General features: G+C 37.7%; 1 protein-coding gene across 1 annotated transcript in view; it reads left to right on the plus strand.

Moving 5' to 3' along the window:
* Positions 1–24,657, plus strand: part of LOC126470147 (adenylyl cyclase-associated protein 1) — a 186,803-nt gene that overhangs the window by 120,763 nt on the left and 41,383 nt on the right. The window contains exons 2-5 of the mRNA XM_050097764.1: positions 1,916–2,159; positions 2,722–2,917; positions 3,102–3,187; positions 7,116–7,378. Coding sequence (XP_049953721.1) covers positions 1,916–2,159; positions 2,722–2,917; positions 3,102–3,187; positions 7,116–7,378 — 789 coding nt within the window. The remainder of the gene's footprint in view (positions 1–1,915; positions 2,160–2,721; positions 2,918–3,101; positions 3,188–7,115; positions 7,379–24,657) is intronic.

The following is a 24,657-nucleotide window of genomic DNA, read 5'->3' on the forward strand; positions in this document are numbered from 1 at the left end:
TTTCTAAGTTCTAGGGGACTTATGACCACAGATGTTAAGTCCCATAGTGCTCAGAACCATTAAAGAGCTCCCATTGTACTAGATCGTCCGATGCGCATATCGATATGCCTCTTGCTAGAGAGGCAATACTGCAGCCAAAATAACGGAAATTATTAACCGCTTGGAATGGTGAATGATATTGGGAGGTTGATCTACATCAGTATCCATAGAAATTGTCGTTTTAATTGACGCATATCGCGAATAGTTGGCAGGTATGAAGGAGTATCGTGATTAACAACTTGTTGGTAACGTTAAAGAGAAAATATTGGGAAGCCACCCGTCTTTCTTTAAATGCTAATGTACCCTGACGCCGCAGTCGTTAAATCCAAGACAGTGAAGGACGTGTGGATAGTTGCTCTTTTACCTATGGGAGAAGTCATGCGGAAAAAGACGGGTTGCTTCCTCCTCCTGTCCCGTGTAGATAGACTAGCATAGTCAAAGGGTGAAACAAGGAAAATTTAGCAATCGATGTATCATTGTCGTTGTCGGGCTAGGGATGCGTATCGCGTGTGGTCTTGCCGGGAGCCGTTCGAGATCGCGTGGGCGTGTGCACGGCGTTTGCGCACAGCTAACGGCAGTCTTCACCACCGCCTTAAAATATCTCGCGGTAAGGTGCGTGAATCAGTGGCGAGCGGGTGCAGCCTGCTGCCGTCGGCGCGCGCCGCTCGCGGTTCAGTCAGTACAGCGCCGGCTGCCCGTGGGCGTGCTGCGAGCTTCTTCGTGGGTGAGTCCTCCCGTTGTGTCGTGTGTTCTATTTGCGCCGTACTATGACGTCATCTGGCGTTTTCCTCTTATTTTCCACATTTTCATCATCTATGGTTCTACCTTGTATTTCTTTGGTAGATGAGTTCACAATCAGCTGGAATATGATCTCGCAGCGGCCAACCCGCCGAAGAGTTCGTGTCGTGTGACCGATATTCTGTCTGTGGTCGTCCATGCAAGATCATCAGTGTCTCCATCTCACGATGAATTATGGCGAGGACTTCACGTCATTGATATTTATTAGCCCGTGCGACTCTTCTGATGCTTATTCGCCTTCTGTGTACCTCAGTATTTCCGGTTAGATTTAAAAAAAAAAAAAAAAAAACGTTCCCAGCTGCATCACGTAGCGTTTGAGAAATGCGACCGCGCGATGTGAGCTACACCAGGTTAACGAAGAGTTTACTGCCAACATCATTACGTTGTCAAATAATTATTAGAAATTCCCGCGAAGCACAGCGTTATATGCTGCACAGTTCCGCGTTATAAACCGACGCTTTTGTTTGGCGCAACATCATACGCAAGTGACTGAACAGAAATTTATAAAACTGACTATGATCTTTGAAGAAATCTTGCACAGCTGGAGCCGACGTATCATTCGTTGCGCAACGTCAGTACCGGCGTGAGTCATGGTGTGTGTATTCGGGTCAGACATCTGCCAGGTGCGGCCTGTGCGAGATCCGTACCGCAAATCTCCGTTCATTGCACGGAGCCCGATGTCACGCGAATATACGTATACCTGTTAGCCAACAAGCCACAGTAATCATAACACATCTGACAGCATTTAACGACATATTATTGCAGGTGTCTTTCTTAGCCTAATTCAAAAGCAATTAGCCCGAGATTTTAGCCATCGTCATGGTGATTGGTGAACAATACAATACTGGGAAAGTTTGAAGAATCACAGCACACTACTTTCTGGACATGACCTGCATGACCCCTGTTTAACTAGGCCTAATTCATTACATTTCTTTCAAGATCTATGTGCTGACCTAATGTAAAAAGAACAACAAGAAAATAATTAACAGTGTGTAACTCTCAGTCGCGTATATGTTTAAAATATATGGACTCTGAAACTTACAGTGATTTATGTACGCTCTCTTTTCTGTTTACACAGGTGAAGCAGACGGTCGCCCCTCCTCTGCCGAATTCGAAGTACTGATAAATCGTTTGGAGAAAGTAACGACACGCCTAGAGAAAACAGTTGAAGTTGCTGAATCTGCCCTCAACCTCCGTACCAACATGAGTGTTGCAGGATATAATGACATAATACAAGGGGCTTTGGCTTCCTATTTGAAGCTTTCGGGGCAAATAGGTGGTGATGTTGCCTCGCACGCTAACCTTGTCAGTCAGGCATTTCAGTAAGTATAAATATTCATTTGCATTGCAATTGTTGTTGTCTGTACAGTCACTTTCTTCACAAATCGTATTTCCTAAAGCTTTCCAACATTAAAATGTACTGTAATTAAATTCACACGTTCTTAGCCCAGAGTTTATTGTTAATATATATACTGCTTACAGTGGGCAGCATACAATCACCTGTAAAAGTGAATTATTTTACTAGCCTGTAAACTACTGTCTTAAATTACACTGTAGGAAATACTGCAACCACCCCCAAGTGTGGAAGATTGCGGTATTTCCTACAGAGTAATTTATGAAAACAGCCATGGTCTTCTCCACTCAAATGGATAAAACTACCTTTTTTAATACACTTTACAAATTATCATCTTCTCCTGCTGATGCTGATAAAGATAATAGTATTGAACAAAGAATCCCCCCAAAATGAAAAATACTAATTGTATCTATTTTATTGACACTGGTTGACAGAGATCTACTTAATTAGTATCATCAGATTTTGAAATTGTAGAACAGAGATTTGTAGCAAACATTTCAGTATGATTTACTTTTTATTTTATTTTGCAGGGCCCAGTTACAATATTTGACAAATGCTGCTCAGTCAAAAGAACCTAATCAGATGCAAAATATAGAGCTTCTGAAACCAACATCTACTCACATTCAGGCTATTCAGGAGTACCGTGAGAAACACAGAGATTCTCCTCACTTCTTCCACCTGAGTGCAGTTAGTGAGAGTATTGCTGCTTTAGGATGGGTTACTGTCGTACGTAAACTTTCATTATAAATGTGTATTTTCCTGACGAGACACCATATAAAGTTTCTGACTTTCATGCTTTGATTATTTGCCTTAAAATTCAGTGGCAACCATTTCCGTTTTGAATTACAAAACAAAATAATTTCTTTTTAGAATACATTTTATTTAAATATGCAATACTTTGTGTTAACAGAGCCCAGCACCTTCGCCATACATCAAGGAGATGAATGATGCATCACAATTTTATTCAAACAGGGTACTGAAGGAATGGAGAGAAAAGTAAGTGTTTAGTACTTTCGAGATAGAGCATGATGATACACATGCAATTAGAATTTTTAAAAACTATTTGTATAACTATTTCAAGATACATTGAGCAGTTATCCAGCTAAGCAAACTGTGTTGTAGATGAACATTGAAAAATTTTGAGCCTACATCTTTGCTAACATCTTAAGTTTGAGTTCATTTTTCTCATAAATGAAATTAGTCCCATTAATAGTAAAATAAGAAAAAAAACTAACAAATATAAGAGTGCTATTGGTGAGGTTTTATGGAGATTCTTTCTTAGCTACTCTTTTATGAGTCATATATACCTATGAAGTTTTAAATGAAATGGTTCAATAAAGCATATTTTTTTGCATTATTCTTCTGAAGTAATAAAATAGGATCAGAGGGTGTTCTAGTTAAATGCAGGCACATGGAACCATACTCTGAAAATGACTGTAAAATGCAAGACTGTGAGTTCTCCCTATTTTACCGCATATTATTAGGGTTTCCTCCAGTTCCATTGATATATGCAGCAGGGAAGAGAGACTGCTTAAATGCATCTGCATGCCCTGTAGCTAGTCTGTTGTTGTCTTTGCAGTCCCTATGGGAGCATTCCTTACATGGTTGTAGTATATTCCTAGATTCCTCTCTTAATACTGGTTCTTGAATATTTGAAAGTAAGATTTTGTGGATCAGTTGACATGTAGTCTTCAAGTATCTGCTAGCTCGTTTTTCAGCATATGTGCAGCTATTTGTGTCACCTTTTTTGTATACTTTCATTATCACCTGTTAATTCTTTTTGGTATGAGTCCTAAACACCGTGACAGTATTCGTGGATGAATCACGCATGTGTTTTTGTAGGCTATCTCCTTTGTGGACTACATTTTCCTAGTGTCACATATCAATGATCCGAAATGTGACAATTGCTTCATTTATGATTAAGCCTGTGTGATCATTTCATTTCAAATACTCGCATATTGTTACATCGAGGTATTTGCAAGAGCTAACTGGTCATAAATTTTTGTGTTTTTGAAATACACAGTTTTACATTTCTGGGGATGTAAAGCAAGTTGCCAATCTTTGCACAACTTTGAAATCTTATGAAGATCTGACTGGATATTTGTGCCACTTTCCCAGGTAGTACTTCTTCATTATAGACAACTGCATTATCTGCAGAAATCTTAAGATTACTTATTAATCTCTCATGTCAGGTCATTAATATACAAGATGAACAGTATGAGCCCCAACACAGTTTTTTTTTTTTTGGGAAACGCATGCAGTTACTGTACTTCTGTCAACTACTCACTTTCCAGGATAACATGCTGTATTTTTCGTACCAGTAAGTCCTCAATTCAGTCTCAAATTTCATATGAAACTCCATATAATACTACTTTCGCTAATAAGCTTTGGTGCAGTACTGAGACAAATGCTTTACTACAGAAGTCAAGAAATACCCCATCCAGCTCACTGTCGTGAGTCACAGCTCTGGCATTCAGGATGTTGTTTGGGAAAAAAAAAGTACAAATTGGTTTTCACATAACCGATGTTTTTGAAATCCATACTGTTTGGTACGGAGTACGTGTTTCTGTTAGAATTATCTCATTATGTTTGAGTTCATGAATCCAGGATACCACAATAGATGGTTGTCAAAGATTTGGACAGTAGGTTTATGAATTAGTTCTGCTACCCTACTCGTCGACAGATGTATTGTGTGTTCTCTTTCAACTGCTAGACACAGTTTTCTGTTCAAGGGACCTACAGCATATTATGGTTAAAAGAGAACTTACCTCTGTGGCAAATTCTGGTAAGAATCTAACATCGATTCCATCAGTTTGGATTTTATGAGAGGTCCTAAAATAAGATTCGTGCAAGTCAAATCACTTGATAAATTCCATTTGATTTCTGGATCTGTTCAACTACAAAGCTTCCTCGAAAAAACCTTAAGCAGTTAACACCCAAAAACTGATTTTGTGTTATAAAGGGAGAAGAACCTGTGTAACACCGCATATTTAAATGCAGGAGGATTGTTGCCACAGACAGCCACTTACTACAATAAGCTGGCAGAGCATTGTGTCATTGCACACATTTAGGTCCTGCAGATGGTCAGCGAGCGGACAGTTACTGAAATGAACATGCAGCATGTGTGATATCTGTGGAAGGCACACAATAAAAAAGTCACTTTGGCATGTCGAAATATTGGTCATCCGACCAGGCTGGACACATCTATGAGTCGTGGAGTCAGCATCCGCAGTAGTTTCAGCTTCTGCCACAGGGCTGATTTGACTCCACTGTTTGCCTGACAGGACCACCTGCTAGGGACCCCAGTCATAGCATTGATAGGCTGAGGTTCAAACCGAGCCACTTAGTGCCAGACCTACCCGCCACCCAGGGTCACTTAATGCGAGCCTGGCTATGCCACCTCACACTGTAACTGAGTCATCACCACCATCAGGTTGAGTATGCAGGCTTTGCAAGGTCCCTGCACTGCTGTGCTTAGCTAGACATGGCTACATTTGGCTGCTTTGTGCACTGACGACCCACCTCCCCAATCCTCATTTCATGTGGGCATGAGCCTCCTGTGAACACTTTCGGAACATGAATAAATGCTGCTACTGGGCAATGAACTGCTTGTGACTTACCCGCAACCCACCATCCTCCACTGGAGAACACCCGTTACACCTAATATAAAATTTACTGGTTCTCTGAAGCTAGTTTGAGCTTAGAGTCTTGAATTTTTGTTTTATGAACGTTGCACTCACTAACAAACTCTTGTACAAACTTTAAGAAAGTAATTTGACATATGAACCCAACATAAACTGCTGTTGAAGAGGTAAACTAAATGGAACATGATATGAGAGTTGTAATATGTGCAGAACACACCATTCAGCCACAGTATCAGACTTCATAAGAACTGAGTTTATATTCCAATCATACACCTTTCAACATTTCTGTAGAGCAAAATGGCTGAAAAGTGGGATGTGGTGTAAATATTGCACTAAATAAGTACCTACAGTGCAGTCAATGCAAAGGATATTCCATACCAGAAGTTGGTGCCAAAAAATTTTAAATGTCACTCCTTCCTTTGTTAAAAGAGAGAAATTGCTATACAAAATTATTTGTTCAGTGTTGTAGAGTGGATCATAGAGAATTACTTTTTATTCTTTACTCAGTAATTATGTCTAACAATGCTCCTCTTCATTTTACTATTTATAGTTTGAGGTAGTGCAGTCTGTTACTAAGTGAGATGAAGTAAAATTAAAGATAATGGACAATTGTGCAAATTCCACCTGGCTATCATGGTAATGGTTTTCTGTGGTTTATCCTTATCTAAATACTCTCTTGTGTGTTTGAATGAGCAAATTGATAACTATTTTATTTTTCCTGCCCAAAGGTTGTTTAGTAAATGTTAACTTAGCTGTAAACCTGATAGAAATTCACTTTTTCCCATCCTTTTTTCTTCTTCCTTCTTCTCCTTTGTTTTTCTGGTGTGTCTCTTTCCAGCTTTACAGTGCTTTATGTGCATGAAAAATGATGGATTAATCTTTAATATGAGTGTTGTTATAATTTCTTATGTAGTTGCTGGGCGAGCCACTTCACAGATTGGATGAAGTGAGGTCAGTTGAATCATATCTTCTATCACACCACTATGGTTTTCAAAGGAACATTTTCCTTTCTTAGCAAAAATTTTCTTCATCCTCCACTCATTTTTTTGCTGATCCTCACTACCATTACCATAATAATCATGGTTGATGATTTGAAGCACAAGTCTCTCTTTGTGATAGGTTTTCTAGTGGCCTTTAGACCACTCATTTTAGAAGTAGGCATTTAACATTTTTAACACTTGTTTGAGTTTTTTTTTTTTTTTCAATATTCTTGCATTTAGATATAATGTTTCTATTAAGTTCCATTAAGTTATGATTCATGTAAAGTTATTCTGTTTCAGAGACAAGACTCACGTTGAATGGGTTAAGGCTTGGGGCCAAGTATTGACAGAGCTGCAACAATTTGTGAAACAGCATCATACGACAGGCTTGGTTTGGGGTGGTGGTAAGGCGAGTTCTGCAGCACCCCCTCCCCCACCTCCTGGCCTGCCTCCTCCACCCCCTGCACTGCCTACAGGGGACATTGCCCCATCACTTGATAGCTCTGCACAGGACCGGTCTGCTCTCTTTGCTGAAATCAACAAAGGCGAAAGTATAACAGCCTGTAAGTAGTCTCTGTGTGCACTATGACTTTAATTAGTTGTAGCACTAGTGTATGCTAACATTGAAAGCTTTGTCATTCACACGTGGAAGTTTCTGCACAAGTAATAGTGTCCAGTCTGCCCGCAGCTGCACAGCAGGTTAGTGCCTATCTTGTTAACAGTTTGTCCACCATCTCTGAAGAAACAAATGTCATTTTATTTTTGCATATACCATAGTTCATTTTGTGAAAAACCTGTCCTAAATGTTTACCTTTAGTAGCAGATGTCCTTCGCAAGTAGTTTGGAGCCATACCAATTTCCTGTTTTATAACTGAAATTAAGTTGGATCTGGTGCAGAAACTACAGAAAAACATCCATGCAAGTTCCTTCACACCAATTTGTGAATAAGCACTGATGGAATTGACTCACATTAACTTCTATTGCAGGGATACATAGGCAGAGCCTCTATTTCATAATTTTGTGTAGTTACATCAAATGAAAAGACATTGACAGCGAGTTTTGGAATACTCGATATGTATCACCTAAAAGGCAAATTGCTTAGTTTGATACAGTCACTAAATATCTCGAGCATAAAGAATTATATGCTTTCAAGTATTCAGGAAGTAAATCAACCAAGAGAGGAAGCATCAAGGATGAAATTAGCGAGTGAGTTGATGCAGTGGTTAGCACACTGTAATCACATTCAGGAGGATGACAGTTCAAACACGCATCCAGACATCCTGATTTAGGTTTTCCATGATTTCCCTAAATCGCTTCAGGCAAATGCTGGGATGGATGCTTTGAAAGTGCATGGCCAACTTCCTTGCCTATCCTTCACTAACCCAGTGGGACGAAAGACCTCGCAGTTTGGTCCCCTTTCCCAAACCAACCAACCAACCAAGGATGAAATTTTAGAGAGAATAGAAAATAGTTCAAAATTTTGTTATTGTGTATTGGATGTTATTAGAAACTGGAAAATATCTGTCAAAAGCAAAGTTCCTGGCTTACAGATCATATTATCTGCCAGTTTTGACAAATGGCTCAGAATGTTGGACATTGACAGTGAAAAAATAAAAACACCTTCAGCCATCCTTATGATTTTATTTTATTTTGTCACTACCAGTTTCGACACTTAATTGCGTCATCTTCAGTCTGTTTTGATGCGGTACAGGTTGATACGATCCCCATGCACAACCCATCATTTTGCAGCATTACTGGATTTGCAGATAATGTGTCAGTATTCCAACCATCAACTGTAACGATAGTAAATGGCCGTCGTCCCAGAGATGTCGTGCTAAAAGGATGGACATACAAAAGCTTGACAGTGGAAGGTCTGAGCAGAATACAAGCAACAGAGATGTGCTTTCTGGGACCCTGAGTGAGATGAGAAGTAACAGGATAAGGAATGAAACAATATGAAACACCCCACAAATCAAGTCTCAAAAAGAAGCTGTGGAGAGTAATAGGCTTAAATGGTTTACGACAAAAGAATGTGATCTGAAAGACTTCGAACAAGAGTCCTAGAATGGACAGAATCTGGACAATAAGATCATGAACAAGATTGAGAAAGCAGGTGAAGAATGATGTGAATTAAAGGGGACTGCAATGAGTGGAGATGCCAAATTATAGACTTTAGGAGAAAAAGAGTGGCTTGGAAGAGACACTATAAATGACCTTCATAAGTAGAAACATTTCAGAAAGAAGAAGAAGAAGAAGAAGAAGAAGAAGGGGGTGGAGGTGGAGGTGGTCTTCGAAGGCTTATGGATGGACTGCATCCAAACGATTGTTAAAGTTGGATGGAGTACTGCAGGCTTTAGGCAGTGCAATTTTGCGGAAATAGATCCTTTGGTCAAGAACCTTGAACAGTTCCTGAATGACAAGAGTTTTGACACTCATTCGTGATCTTAGTGATGATCATAAAATGATGATCTATGTCATCTAAGCTAAAACTAATTTATTGGCATCATATGTTTAGGTGCAATCATAAATTCAAACATACTCTCAGAGTCCCCAAATTGCTGTCCCACTATAAATCATTGGGACCTGCTAGAACTATGCTGCAAACTTTAGGAACAGCATCCATGCATTTTTAATGATTTGTATTAGTTGCTGCAACTAAACTGGCTGGACGTGAATGTCTTCAACATTGGGAACTTTAAGTTTCCCTACCACACTGAATAACAGTTGTAGAGATGTAATTACTGTTAGGACAGTGGTTTTATCTATTAAGTTTAGTAATTAAATTTATCCTTTTAGAGTTTAGATTGAGAAGTTTACAGCATGCATGACGAACAAGAATGCACAGTCTCATTTTTCTAATTCATATGTGCAGCTGCTCACTTTCTGTGCTCATACTCACAAGTACAAACTCAGCAAGGATCTGCGGATGCCTACAGCATGATTTATGATTTAATTATGGTGAAAGAGCGATGGAAAATATATTCTGCAGAGAATTCATTCTGAACTTTATTCTTGTCATTTTTACGTGCCTTTTTACTGTGAAACTGCGTAGGTGCAGCATGTATGTATGAGTCAAAGCTGTGAATGCTTTTGCTTAACATGAGTTATTATAACTCATCAACATTTTCAGCTGATTGACATCCACTGCTCTCTAAAGGCTTTATCAAAACTTCTCCATCCATTACATTCTTCTCTGTATGTATCCATCTGGAAATGTAGACTTCTGCAGTGGTGGCCTCTTCAGTAAACCATTCCTGGTGTTCGGTGCCATTGTCATATTGTTTTTATAGACCAAAATTTTGACTGCTGATGCAAGTGATCTTAATCGGGGTGGTGTGTTTAATCTCCATTGTAGCAAGAAACAATGTAAAATGCAGTCACATACCTGGAAAACTTTTATTGAAGTATTTTGATACATGTTGCTCCTGCATGTTTTCTAATGTTGTCCACCCACATTCCATTAGTTCGTTATCTTGTTCCCCTCTTATATCCTGCAACCCGGCAAAAAACATTGTTGGTCTTCTATAATTAGTTTACCTGGCAACACATCCTCCCACCTCAGTTTCATTTTTATTGGTCATAATTGCATTTTCTGATCCATTGTGTTTCCTGACCTGTTTGTTTTCTTATCACTCCTAGTAATTTCAGACATTCATCTTTCTGTCATTTGCTAGACAGCATTCAGTTTTTGAATTGTTTTTGCATTGGTAGTCCATGTCTCATTGCCATAAGTAAAAATTGGTAATAAACACCGATTGTAATCTTCCTCTTTTAGACACATTGGAAGTTTAGTTTTGAAACTCCTATTTGGTTCATCACAAGCAACCCAAACCAGTTTCGCTGGCCGGTGTGGCCGAGCGGTTCTAGGCGCTTCAGTCTGGAACCGCACAACTGCTACGGTCGCAGATTCTAATCCTGCCTTGGGCATGGATGTGTATGATGTCCTTAGGTTAGTTAGGTTTAAGTAGTTCTAAGTTCTAGGGGACTGATGACCTCAGATGTTAAGTCCCATAGTGCTGAGAGCCATTTGAGCCATTTTTGACCAAACCAGTTTCAGCTCAGTTTTTTGTGTCCATGCAGCTGGCGCCTTCGAATGTATTAAATACAAAAAGAGCCTCATCTATCGTTCCTATGCATTATAACAAGGGTGTGCTGAAAAGTGACACCTGAATTTTTTTTATGTGAAAACACTCAAAGCTTTTTCCATAAAACAAATGTTAACATTCTGCATCTTTGTTCTTATTATCTATGTATTTATTTCTGTACACAGTCACCTTGGCGCCAAACCTATTTTGAGACCAGTTTGTTGGTACTGTCATTGTAGAATGATTAACTTTCTTGAGGAAGCTACAACCTCACTTATGCTTGCACCACTTTATCACTATCAAAGTGAAGTCCTCATTGGTGTTCTTTAAGTTTTGGAAACAGCTAAAAATCAGATGGGGTTAAGTTGAGACTTTATGAAATATGATCGATGACAGTGACCCAAGGCATCGGATTATTGCAGATGTCGCAACACTCGTTTGTGGTCTGGCATTGTCTTACTGAAGAATTGGTTGCTCCATGTAGACAAACTCTTTGAATTCGAACCTCCATTACAACATGCCGTTTCTCATGTTACACACTACAATTCGGAGCCCTCTAGCGGCAGAGGGCTGCAAATATGTAGCCATGAAGAAAAAAGATGAAGAATGTTAATAACATTTGTTTTATTTAAAAACCTTTTAAGAGTTTTTGCTTGAAAATTTTGGAGGCATTACTTTTCAGCACACCCTCGTAATTGAATTTGCACCAACATCTTTTTGGAGAGTTTACTATGCGCTACTTATCGCTTGCTCTATTTTTTTTACAAATCTACTTTCAAACTACATAATTAGGTTCCTATATTCACTGTTGAAGGATATTTATCTTCGTGGCTTGGTTCTCAATGGGTGTTAAACAGGTTTCGTTGACATGAGTGAAAACCTTTCAAAAACAATGGATCGCAGACTGAGTATTAGTTCATACTCATTGCTGGGTTTTACAATTCATCCACAACTTGCAAGCAGCCTGGTGTGCTTAATCCTCTTCCAAAGAAAGCTTGTTACATCATACTTTCACCGAGTGAGGTGGCATAATGTTAAGACAATAGACTTTTATTCAGGTGGACTGCATTTCCAATTCCTCTCTGGCCACCCCAATTTAAGCTTCCCACCATTCCCTAACCCAGTTAACACAAATGCTGAAATGGTTTATATGAAAAATACACTACTGTCTATTAAAACAGTAACATCACAAGGAGGACTTGCAACAAATGTCAGATTTTTAGCAAACAGAACACAGCATGTTGTTATCAATGGAGAGACGTCTACAGACGTTAAAGTAACCTCTGGCGTGCCACAGGGGAGTGTTATGGGACCATTGCTTTTCACAATATATATAAATGACTTAGTAGATAGTGTCGGAAGTTCCATGCGGCTTTTCGCGGATGATGCTGTAGTATACAGAGAAGTTGCAGCATTAGAAAATTGTAGCGAAATGCAGGAAGATCTGCAGCGGATAGGCACTTGGTGCAGGGAGTGGCAACTGACCCTTAACATAGACAAATGTAATGTATTGCGAATACATAGAAAGAAGGATCCTTTATTGTATGATTATATGATAGCGGAACAAACACTGGTAGCAGTTACTTCTGTAAAATATCTGGGAGTATGCGTGCGGAACAATTTGAAGTGGAATGATCATATAAAATTAATTGTTGGTAAGGCGGGTACCAGGTTGAGTTTCATTGGGAGAGTGCTTAGAAAATGTAGTCCATCAACAAAGGAGGTGGCTTACAAAACACTCGTTCGACCTATACTTGAGTATTGCTCATCAGTGTGGGATCCGTACCAGGTCGGGTTGACGGAAGAGATTGAGAAGATCCAAAGAAGAGCGGCGCGTTTCGTTACCGGGTTATTTGGTAACCGTGATAGCGTTACGGAGATGTTTAATAAACTCAAGTGGCAGACTCTGCAAGAGAGGCGCTCTGCATCGCGGTGTAACTTGCTTGCCAGGTTTCGAGAGGGTGCGTTTCTGGATGAGGTATCGAATATATTGCTTCCCCCTACTTATACCTCCCGAGGAGATCACGAATGTAAAATTAGAGAGATTAGAGCGCGCACGGAGGCTTTCAGATAGTCGTTCTTCCCGCGAACCATACGCGACTGGAACAGGAAAGGGAGGTAATGACAGTGGCACGTAAAGTGCCCTCCGCCACACACCGTTGGGTGGCTTGCGGAGTATCAATGTAGATGTAGATGTAGATGTAGATGTAAATGTACTTCTGTGCGTGAAAATGCCATTATTAGCATTTCATCACAACCACACACTGTAGTTTGGAGTAAAGCTTCTACATTCTGTGTATAAGGAAAGATACTGCAGTGTTTCTCTCATTTAGAAATTGGATTGGATTGCTGGTTGTTTGTAAGGAGACTGTATTATGCTTCATGTAAGAAGGAGAAGTGTCTACCAGTGTAAGTTTGGATTCAACAGCAGAAGAATCATTGCATGTCAAGGATGGGTTTAGTGTTAAATTTGTAAAAGATTTGGAGTTATAAAGGGTGAGAAATGTACTACATAGAGCGCCAGCTCTTGCAGCAACAGTGGCTGTAATCTGGCTGGGCATAAAGTCAAAGTAAGTTCGAATGACAGTTATGGCTATGCAAATCCATGATCCTTCAACTCTGTGGGCCTGTCAATCTCAGTGGCAGCCAAGGGATGATGTGGCATTCTCTTGGCAAACTGTGTGACCAGATTTTTACAGTTGGTGAGAGAGCTGGAGAACATGCTGGTCAGAACAACGGCTGAACAACTTCTGTACCTTAGCATATCAGGACAGCACTGGCACCTTATGGTCTCACATAGTCATGTTGATAATGATCACGATTTTAGTTGGGTATATTCCGAATCCTCAGAGCCTTTGGACCTGAATATATCCTTTATGATGCTGTCTGCTGAATTGTACTCATCTGAAAATATGACGTGATACCAGTTGTATGCAGTGTTATCTTGGAGCACACGACTGTCTGTCTCTCTCTCTCTCTCTCTCTCTCGCTGCTGGCGGAGGCACATTTCTTGGCTCAGCATAAGTGATGCGGCTGTTTGACTGTGCACAGTTGAGCAAATAATTTGTCTTACTTGGTGCAAGTCGTGTAAATCTTCGTAGGCCTTACACGAGACATAACATTGTCTTCTCACAAACAGCCGACATTCAAATGTGATTTCTGAAGAAAAAACCAATTGTGTAGTCTTTTTCTTCGTATTCATAATGCAGGTTGCTATGCTCGTTCCTACTTTGTGGCATTATGCTGAAATGCAAAACATTTGTGGCACACTTCATGGCTGTTTGACGTTTGTAACTTGCCAACTTCATGGTGTTTCAGTACTAAGTTTCAGTATTTATTGACAGCAGTGTTAGCCAGCATAATCTGGAGATTCCAAAGACTTTAATGAAGCATTCATCTTCCTCCCTCCCTCCTTTTTCTGCCTTCCCACATCCATAAGAGACAGCTGAATAGTTCTATTTAGTTTAGTGCTTGAAAGTCTTTTCTTCATGTGCCTTATTCACGCTTGAAACATCTCATGTTGTTCACTTTGTGAAATAATTCTCCTTTTTGCCTAATGAGTTTGTTTCTTATGTACTCTGCTCCTATTTTTACTCAATATTGACAAAGTTTGTGATCACTCTAAATGTTTGTGATCACTCTAAATGCAAGACTGATATAGGTTTGTTACATCTGATATAATTTATTAATTGTTTGACTGCAGTCCATTCCAATTGTTCCCTGACTTTCTCATAAATAACCGTACTTGCAGACAGCTGGGGTATACATATTCCATCCGAGGGGTGGGGACGGTGGGTGGTGGGGGTGGGAGGGGGGTGGTGACATGGTGCAAATAGAAGGGCATCCTGCCACCACTTAAACTAACCATGCCACATATGTTCATAACCATGCCAAATACATTCATATCCATCCCAAATACATTCATAACCATGTCAACTATATGCCAGTGCGGGGAAAAAGGCACCAGAAAAAGAATTACAGATTTGGTTTATTTGTAAACAAATCTTTCCATTTTGCCTGAGATTTATTCAATACCTGCAAGTTTATTTTAAGACTCTGGAAAGACCAAAATAGTATTACAATTACATGAATAAAGATAAAGGAGGCTCATGGTGGCAGACAGGTGCATTTAAAAGTAAAATAGACCATCAGACAATGTCTTCAGAACTCATACTTGGATGGCCACTGTCACCTCCATGTGTTGAAGTCTGATTGTAATGAGCATCCCAGCCAAGATTGCTGCTCACTGCACTCAGGCTTCAGTGCCCAGAGACCACAGAGGCCGTGTGTGTGTGTTGTCTTGCAGGTTGCATAAGGTTGACAGCACATTCATGTAGCTGTATAAGCTAGGAACTGGGGACTCATTGTTAGTGGCTGCAGTTATATAGGGAGATGAAAATCAACATTATTACAATTAAAGCAATGAAATTAATTATATTAATTACAATTAAATGGACTGTACTCACCAGTGCCGCAGTAGGTGCAGGAAATGTTTTCCTCTTTTCTTGAAGCCATAGTTCAACACTTTTACATTTGTTTGCAAACACCTTTACCAGTGTTTCTCATGTAATCCAGTGCGGATAATTAATTATTGCTGTCTACAGTTCATACATTGTCTCTGGATTATTTTGATACACAAATCTCTTAGCCACACCACAAAGGAAATACCCAGGCAGATACAGATCTGGTGAGTGCGGGGGCCAGGGACCTTTTGTAATTATTCTGCCTCCAAAGATTTCATCTAAAGTCATAGGGACTAGTGTGCCATATGAGCAGTAGGGTTGCCTTGTTAGAAAAGTGAACTATCAATCTCATTTTCATTCACCAGGGCAATAAATCGATAAATCATCCAGAAACAATAGACATCTGAAATGACAGTAGTATCAAAAAAGATTAGGCCTATAATTCATCCTCACATTACGGCATCCCACACTCCAATTTTCTGCAGGTGCACTGGTGTTTCTCTTAAGACATGTGGATCCTCAGATGGTGATATTCATGAAGTTTGGGAATTAATGCAGCCAGATAGGTGAAACCAAGAACCATCAGTGACAAAGGTTTCATCTAATATACCAACTCCACTTCAATTAACAAATCGCTGAAATCATTCACAATATGCTCCTCATTTTGTGAGGGCCTTACAATGTAATTGTTGAATGGCAATAATTTTGTACAGATACATTCTCAGTTCTTTGGATACAGCCTAACATGCTGTCATAGAAGAGACTTTAGCATCTTGCGATCATTTTGTCACTGATTTTGTTGGGCCCCGCAACACAGAGTCTGAAATGTCATCAAGCTTCTTTCTGTTAAAACTGTGGGCCTACCAGTTCGTGGTGCATCATGAAGTGAGGCTGTTGTCTGAAATTTGTGAATTAAATTGTGTACAGCGTCACAATGCGGTCAACTCAAAGCACGAAAATGCAATATAAATTACCACCTTACACACTCTGTAAAGTTTCCTCTTCCTCTTGAAGTTTCCTCTTCCACTGAAAATGCTCTCTGCAATAGTAAGCATCACCACTACACTTGTCTTTCACAAGAACTAGACAGTAACACAACTAACAGCTGCAACACATGTGCAACACTACTGCCCCCACCCTACCACTGCAGGTCCACACACATGTGCAGGTGAGACTTGAATGTGCTGCCAGCCTTACGCACCCTGCTGGAAGAGATGCACAAGTCTCTTTGGTGCGGAGAAGAGACTGCAGATGCGCAGTACATAATATTCTCATTTGCTTTGTTGTCAGTTTCTAACTGTTCAAAAGATTAATGCTTGTTTTAAAAACATTTGTTACAGAACTCTTTGTAGTGTACAGGTAGGTAGTATCCTTTTCCTGAAGAGGCTTACCTTTTTCTTTTGGTCTACTATATCTCAGGAGTTTTCATCTTCTCCATATTTTGTGCATTATATTTCTAGTGATTCATAATTAGAGCAAATGACTGTGTTTGACACAATGAAATCTCAGGTAGTGATGTAATACAATAATTTTTTGTTTTGTTTTAATATCTGTGGTAGTTATATTTCAAAAGCTGTGAAAAACATCATCTGAATACTGCTGTGCTTGCTCATGGCTGCTGCCACACTGGTGAAACTTCATCACATGATTCTGACAAGTGCTGTCTTACATGGAAAGCAGTATCTTCAACTACAGAGAGTTATCAATAGAAACTAGAAGCAGTAGAATGATTTATCACACCCACAATATTTTGCAGGTGTTTTCTATCACCTATGGTACTTGGACAACCTTCAAGGCTGAACAACTCATTGCATGATAGCATAGGATAAAAGGTCTCACTCATAGCAGTGCATGGAAAATCAAAATTGTCACCAGGTTGTTCCTATTAAATATTTATTGTATTGAATTGCTGGTTTTTGCTGTCCCAGCAAACATCTTTAGATCATATTGCTGCCATGTCAGTATATTAGCAAGTTATTGTGTGGTGAAACTACATGCACCATCAAAATGTTGTTCTACGTTGATATTACATGCAGTTCAGTATGGTAATCACTTGGCAAGATTATTGCTGTGACACTGAGACCGATAATTCAGTACGATAAGTGTAATATTGTTGGTGAAATAAACATATTTAAAAAGAGAACCAAATCACAGAAGAAATCTCTTGTCACCTCACAGTGTTTGCTTTGCTTTTTCAAAACATGATTGAACAAAAAATGAAAATTCTGTATCTGTAACCAGAATGTTCTTCTTATTATTATTATTATTATTATTATTATTATTATTATTATTGTTATTATTATGCCTTGTGATTCTCGGAGTGCTTGTATTCACAACTGATACCATGCTTAAACAGTCTAGTAATTTTATGGATAAATTTCCCAAATTAAAATTGATTTTTGACATAATTACTTTACTGTGTAGCTGAAATTGTCTAATGACAGTTGCTTGTTTTAAAGCTGATGTAATACTAAACCCAGTTTACAAGGTTTAGAATGAAGGAAGAAAGGAAGATTGGGTTTAATGTTCCACCAACAGGGTTTTAAATGTATGCAGTACATTTCCTTTGTTGCAGCCTAGCATCACCTATAATTTTAAATCTAGTGTTCAACAGACACTTCAAACATTTTTACCAGAATACTCAAATTATGAATAGGAATTGCAACATTATCATTTAGTAGAATGAGTAGTGCTTAAGAGTTGTAGATATTTTTTAAATTTTTTTGGTATTGCTTTACCATTTTATGATGTGTGAGGAGAAAACATTTACGAGTGTGCAACCTACCACACTTTAGGTGCTCTGCCCAACTAGGCTGTTAATTCATCAACTGATAATGATATTTGGATCTTAATGAAACAAAAAGAAAACTGTAATTTCTCTGTCTGAAAACTGTGACATATTTGAGAGTGCCAACACATAAAACTAAAGCATTGTCATCTGCTGAACATATCAATGCTAAATCAAAAACCCGTAATAGTAAGGTAGATGTGTGTTGTAAAGTTTGTATAGTGATAAATCAAGCTTCAGAAAAAAATGAAAGCCATTTAAAGTGTAAGAAATCAGCTCGCAAGTATTCTACAACACAGATTTCTTGGTAAAATGGCTTTTTTGACATGTATTACCATGAAAAAGACTGTGATGGTCAGATTTGGTTGCACATCAGGTGTTTCTGTACAAGCAGACACCCGCACTCTCCTATAATACAGTGCCACAGTGACAGCCACAATCATTGTCTGAAGTTAGAGAGAATATTTACAGAACACAGTAGCTGTAAATTATGTAAACAGTGCACACATTCGAGTTTTGAGACGGTAACTGAGATGATTGAATATAAAGTACATTGCACAATAACAGTCCGAACTAAAACACATTCTTTGGTTCAGAAGACTTGATAAAAGTACGTCAGGCAAATCCACACATCCATGCTAGTCATATATACACAATCCATTCATAGGAATGTTAAATGTGAACTGCATGAATACTGATTAGTTGTATGTATGTCAATACGGTAAATTGTCAGCACTATGTAAAGATAGAGCACAAATGCTAAAATCAATTTTAAACACTAAATGTAACAAGATTGATGAAATTAACATACTGTTAACAGATAAACTTGAAGATATCTCAGTGTTATGCATTTCTGAGCACTAGGTTAACCCATAATGAATAGAGAATACGAAAATAAACAAATTCATTTTGGCTTCTTACTGCTGCAGGAAAAACAGCAAGCTGTGTGGGGTGGCAATTTACACAAAGGAGAATGTAGATTTTTATTACCCTACCTGACTTAAATAGAATAAAAGTCGAGGAGTATAATGAAATTCCAGCTATAAAAATTATTGAGTTCAACCTGGTTATTACTATAGTTTACCGATAATCATCTGGAAATTTCGAACATTTCTTAAACAAAATGGAGTCATTCCTAAATAAAGTAAATAAAATGGATTGTGATTTGATAATCTTTGGTGACTTCAGTATTGATTTCCTCACAATTAGTGGAAATAGAGAGCCCATTTTGATCCTTGTAACATCCTATAATTTAAAGGCTGAAGTAATAGCTGCTACCTGAGTAACAGAAACATGCGGAACAGCTCTAGATCAATTTCTAGTCAAGAAGAGTTTAACAACATTTCACTAAAAATTTCCAATGCAGGTTTTAGTGACCATCTTGCTCAAATATTAAGCATAAAAGTAAAAGGCAGTATTATTAACAACATGTCTTTAAGAATCTGATGTAGAAGTTATCAGGATAATGTAAACTACTTCAACATCTTATTACAGAAAAAAAAATTAGTCATAAGTGTACAAAATGAATGATATAAATGGAAAAATTCAGCACCTTCAGTGATACATGAATCCATTTTCTTTCAAATTGCATTGCCACTGAAAACTGTAACCATACGGGGAACTCTAGAACAAACTGCTTGATCACAAGGGGAATAAGGGTTTCATGCCAGAAGAAAAGACTACTTCATGAAATATGTAACTCAAATTCCTCACCTGAAGTATATGAATACTATAAAAAATACTCCAAAATATTAAGAAAAGTAATAAAAGCAGCCAAAATAATACATAATGATAAATACATTTATAATTCAGCTAATAAATCAAAGGCTATATGAAGTGTTATAAAAAAGAATCTGGAGAATACAGACAATCTTGCAAAAATATAACACTATCATAAAAAATAAAAAAGTAACAAACTCCTTATAAGTATCCAACACATTTAACAATTATTTCACTGGTGTTGCTGGTAATATGTTACAATGAAACTATCATAAGAACAACCAGGCAAATAAATATAAAATAAGTGCATGTAGAGGATCAATTTACATCAGTTCTGTTTCACGAGATGAAGTAGCTAAAGCAATGAAAGGACTAAAAAATTCAAACCCTGCAGGCATTGATGGTGTACCTGCGACAATAAAAAAAGGAAGAGAGCATCAAACCTAATTGAAATACTCACACACTTATGCGACTGCTCACTTCAGGCTGGCACTTTCGCTGGTATATTGAAAACATCAAAAGTTATTCCAGTATATAAAAAAGAAAGATAATGTACATAACTACAGACTCATCATAATTTCCTCCTCATTTCAAAAGTATTAGAAAAAGTTATGTATGTCAAACTTATGAAATTTATAAATAAAAACAACATCCTATGTAATGAACAACATGGATTCAGAAATAAGACGCCAGTGACAACTGCTATTTACGAGTGCATCAGTTCCATCCTAAACCTGATGGACAGAAAACAGGAATCAATAGGAGTATTTACTGACATGTCAAAAGCTTTTGACCTCAAGCACACAAATGTTGAACTAAAAACAGTATCCGAACACTTATCTGACTATAAACAAATTAAATGTGGTGTACCCCAAGGGTCAGAAAATGGGACCCTTCTGTACGTGAATGATCTAAGCTTAAATGTTGATGCACATAAAACAATAATATTTGCAGATTAGAGCAATCGGCAAACATGGTCACAAAACAACTTAGGAGCTGGGCACAGAATAATCAGCTTGTAATAAACAGTAAAATAACTATCGCACTAAAATACCACTATGCTCCTAATAAGAACATGTTTATTCCGTCAGTCTTTGTCAATGGCAAACTAGTTGGTAACAGTACTGAAACCAAATTCTTAGGACTTTGGCTGGAGAGCAGTGTAAAATGGAATAGACATAATGAATAAATCAATGCAGAACTGAGAAAAACATGTAACCCTCTTTGCTCACTAAAATCATGTTGTAGTGAGGTAACAGTAATGAATGCATATCATGCCTACTTTCACTCTTGTCTTAGATGTGGGGTCACTTTGTGGGGGAAACTCCCAAGACAGTTAGTAGCTCTTTTAAACTACAAAAAAGGGCCATTAGCATCTTATTTGGTTGCAAACCTGGAGACTCTTGTAAACCTCTGTTTTAAGAAATCTGATATTCCTCCATTACCACGTGTATACATTATAGAAACTCTTTTATTCTTTAAAATAAATATATTAGGAAAGGACTGCAGACTGCAAAAAAAACTGTGATATAAATGATCACTTTACCAGACAAACAGAAACTTATATATAACTCAAATCGGCACAGCTCTGTGCCTAAAAGGTAATTTTCACATTAAGCTTTATTAAAACCTTCCTGAAAACATAAAAGCTATTACTGAAGTCAATACCTTTGGAAAGTCTCTAAAGTCATATTTACAGCATAACTGCTTTTACGCCATTGAAGAATATTTAAATTTTTGAAGTGTGTTATGTAAATACTAATATATAAAGTGTACTATTGTGACCTTAAATAAGTATGCCTAGAAATGACTTTCAGCTGTATACTTATAACTTGACTTGTCCAATGTCTTATGCATAAGCTGCTTTGTAGACAAGAGGACCAATAAATACAGTACAGTACAATACTCAGACAAGTCTTGGCTTATCGAAATCTCACGTAGGTGTTGGACATGTAATAGCTGGTTCCAGACACAATCGACATTGATTTTACTTGTTGTTCACATGACAAAGTCTCTTACATTAAAGTTACACAGAGGTGTTATGTGTTAACTCCCCAAGTGCAGACCTTTTATGGTCCAAGTTGTTCGTAGATGTTACTGTTGATGTATCTGAGTCTAGGCTGAAAATTTTGGTGTCCAGCTATTTAAAGACTGATGCATGAACGTATTGTGATCTCGGAAACTAAATAATGATTTGAAAAATGGATAGGTTAGATTTTACCACTTGGAATGGAATATGAGTATTAACAGTAATTTTGTGTGTGAAATGTATGGTGGTCTAAGAAATTAGAGAATTTTATGAAACCATTTTATGCAGCCGCATTGGGAATACTCTATTTACGAATACAGGCACCATATTGAAAATTATGATAAATTATACAAAAATCTTTATTAATTGCATAATCAGTTAGAGAAGTACATCATATTGTGCATAAAAATTAAGTCAACAAAAGTATAATGGCAAAGGTCTTTGTCAAGCATAGAGGCAAAATTTGCAATGGAAAATACAGTTACTCCTTAAATTTAATGTTAATTATAAGTTAATTAGTTTCGCAGACATTGGAATACATTACTGACGTGGTGGAATGCATAGTCTTTCTAATGAGTTGTCATAAATACATATAAGATCACACAAAAATTGCAGTCAAACTACAGTGAAAAGTTCAGTTTGTCATATTTCTTGATTAACAGATTTTCCAGTAAACTAGATTCACCACTGGAATCAGAACATTAAAAATAATGCCTTAAATAATGAATTTAAATAAGGGAAAAGCTTAGTTAAGGCTTTTTAAATATTGGAGCACCTGCCACCTACTTAGAAAATGTACGGAAATTGAAAAAATAAGTAAAATAAAAGAAATTAATTATTAGTAGAGGTGCAAGTAGAGCAGATGGTAGATTCCAGCTTTCTTTCTGCCATTGTGCCCATTACTTCAGTAAGGTTTCCAAAGTAGTTGTTAACCTACAGAAGGAATGGGAACTATTAACTATTACTTAAGTAGAAGATCTTGGAAGAAAGTCATAGAATTTATAAAAATGTTATCATTTTTATTTCATGCTATTTAATACTCGATTCTTAGTGTGAAGTACTACCTTCATGGGTAGTTGCCACATATGAAATCTTTAATTGTTGCTAAAAGTGCAGTGATAGCCAGTAAAGGAAACCCAATTTGAAATAATTTGGGAAAGAATGTACAAATAGGTACCACCTAGTGTTTATGAAAGAAAAAATAGGCAGGACTTAAAGTAAGAAACTTGGCTAATAACGACTGGCTACGTGCTTGGCAGATCCAGGGACATTGTTACTCAACCTGAAAGTGTACAAGGTGCTGTTTGGGTGGGGGGACTCAAGGCAAAACGAAACACTCCCATTTGTTTGAGTGAACTTTCTCACAATGTATATACACTCAAGTGAAACAAAGTACTTCAGATGTCTGCTTTTTAATTTGTTGCTTGTCTAAAATTATGATCACAAGAGATAACCATTCATACCTATTGAGCTTCGTATTTAATGAGCAGCTAACTCATACAGTACAGTTTCGGACTACAAAACAGGTGCTTCTAATTCATCATATAACTGTTGATATCTCATTTATGTTTTCTGTAGCACAGTGAAGTGAAATGGTGAAGTGATTTAAGTTGCTTAGTTCATATTTAGGACCAAAAGGAGCACAAATTCTTGTCAAGTCATCCTCATTTGAATGTCTGTGGTTTCTTTAAACTGCTTCAAGTAAAATTTAGAGTGATTCCTTAGCTATGTCAGGGATGATTTCTTTCACAATTCTAAAACAAATTACTTCAATGTAAGTGCGACATTGAATCTGACCTAAGTATTTCTATTCTCTCTGGAGCACAAATGGCATCTGCTTATAGCAGTTTTACTTAACTGTTGAGTAATCTTCCCGCTCTTAAAGATACACTATTAGTTAATTTGGAGTGCTGTCATATCCATAATTGCAGTGCATTGCAAGGTTCCCAGATTGTGATTCATAATGCACCGTTAAAAACTGGAGACTGGAAGTTCACCTGGCATTACCTTGTGGGTTTTAGGTGCTGATTGTGATGATTGAATGCCACTGTTTAGATTTTGTTGGCACAATTTGAGCACAGAACATGATGGACACTATCCTCCATTTGTTTATACGGCACTCAGTTGAGCAGATGAAATGTTCCGAAGTAGGATAGGGTTAGACAGAAAACAAGGACGACATGAACCAGTGTACCCTATGGTTGATCAAGTGGCTCAGAATAATCATCAATTTGATACTGTTTAGCACTATTAACTTTTTTTCTAATAACATTTTAGGTAGACTTAATAAATGTGTTATGTTTACATTGATAATTTAATAGATAGTTACAAAATAATGGTTAAAGATACATACATCAATTTAATTTTTGAGGTTTTATGGGAAGTGAAGGACTATACCATTATTAGTAGGGTAGTGAACTATATTGATAACACACTATTCCAATGCCTTTGCTTCACAAAGGCTTCAGTAAGTCTAACTATAGATAAAAATCCAGAGCCCATAAGACGTGTGCCTTTGAGGATAAGAGCATTATTGAGTTTTGCTGTGCATCAGGCCACATATGAAATGAAGAAATGAAGTATGAAGGCAGAGCCAGCTATTATGGCCAATAATAAAGTAAGAATTTTTTTTATCTTCTAGAAAGCTGTCAAATTGAAGGGCCATGAATTGGAAGGATATTTATGGGTGGAAAAGTGAAATCCACTGATTGAAATTGTTACTTGTGTCTTCTCACAGTAATTGTTAACTACATTGTTG

This window comes from Schistocerca serialis, chromosome 1 (genome assembly GCF_023864345.2).
Source record: "Schistocerca serialis cubense isolate TAMUIC-IGC-003099 chromosome 1, iqSchSeri2.2, whole genome shotgun sequence".
Lineage (NCBI taxonomy): Eukaryota > Metazoa > Arthropoda > Insecta > Orthoptera > Acrididae > Schistocerca > Schistocerca serialis.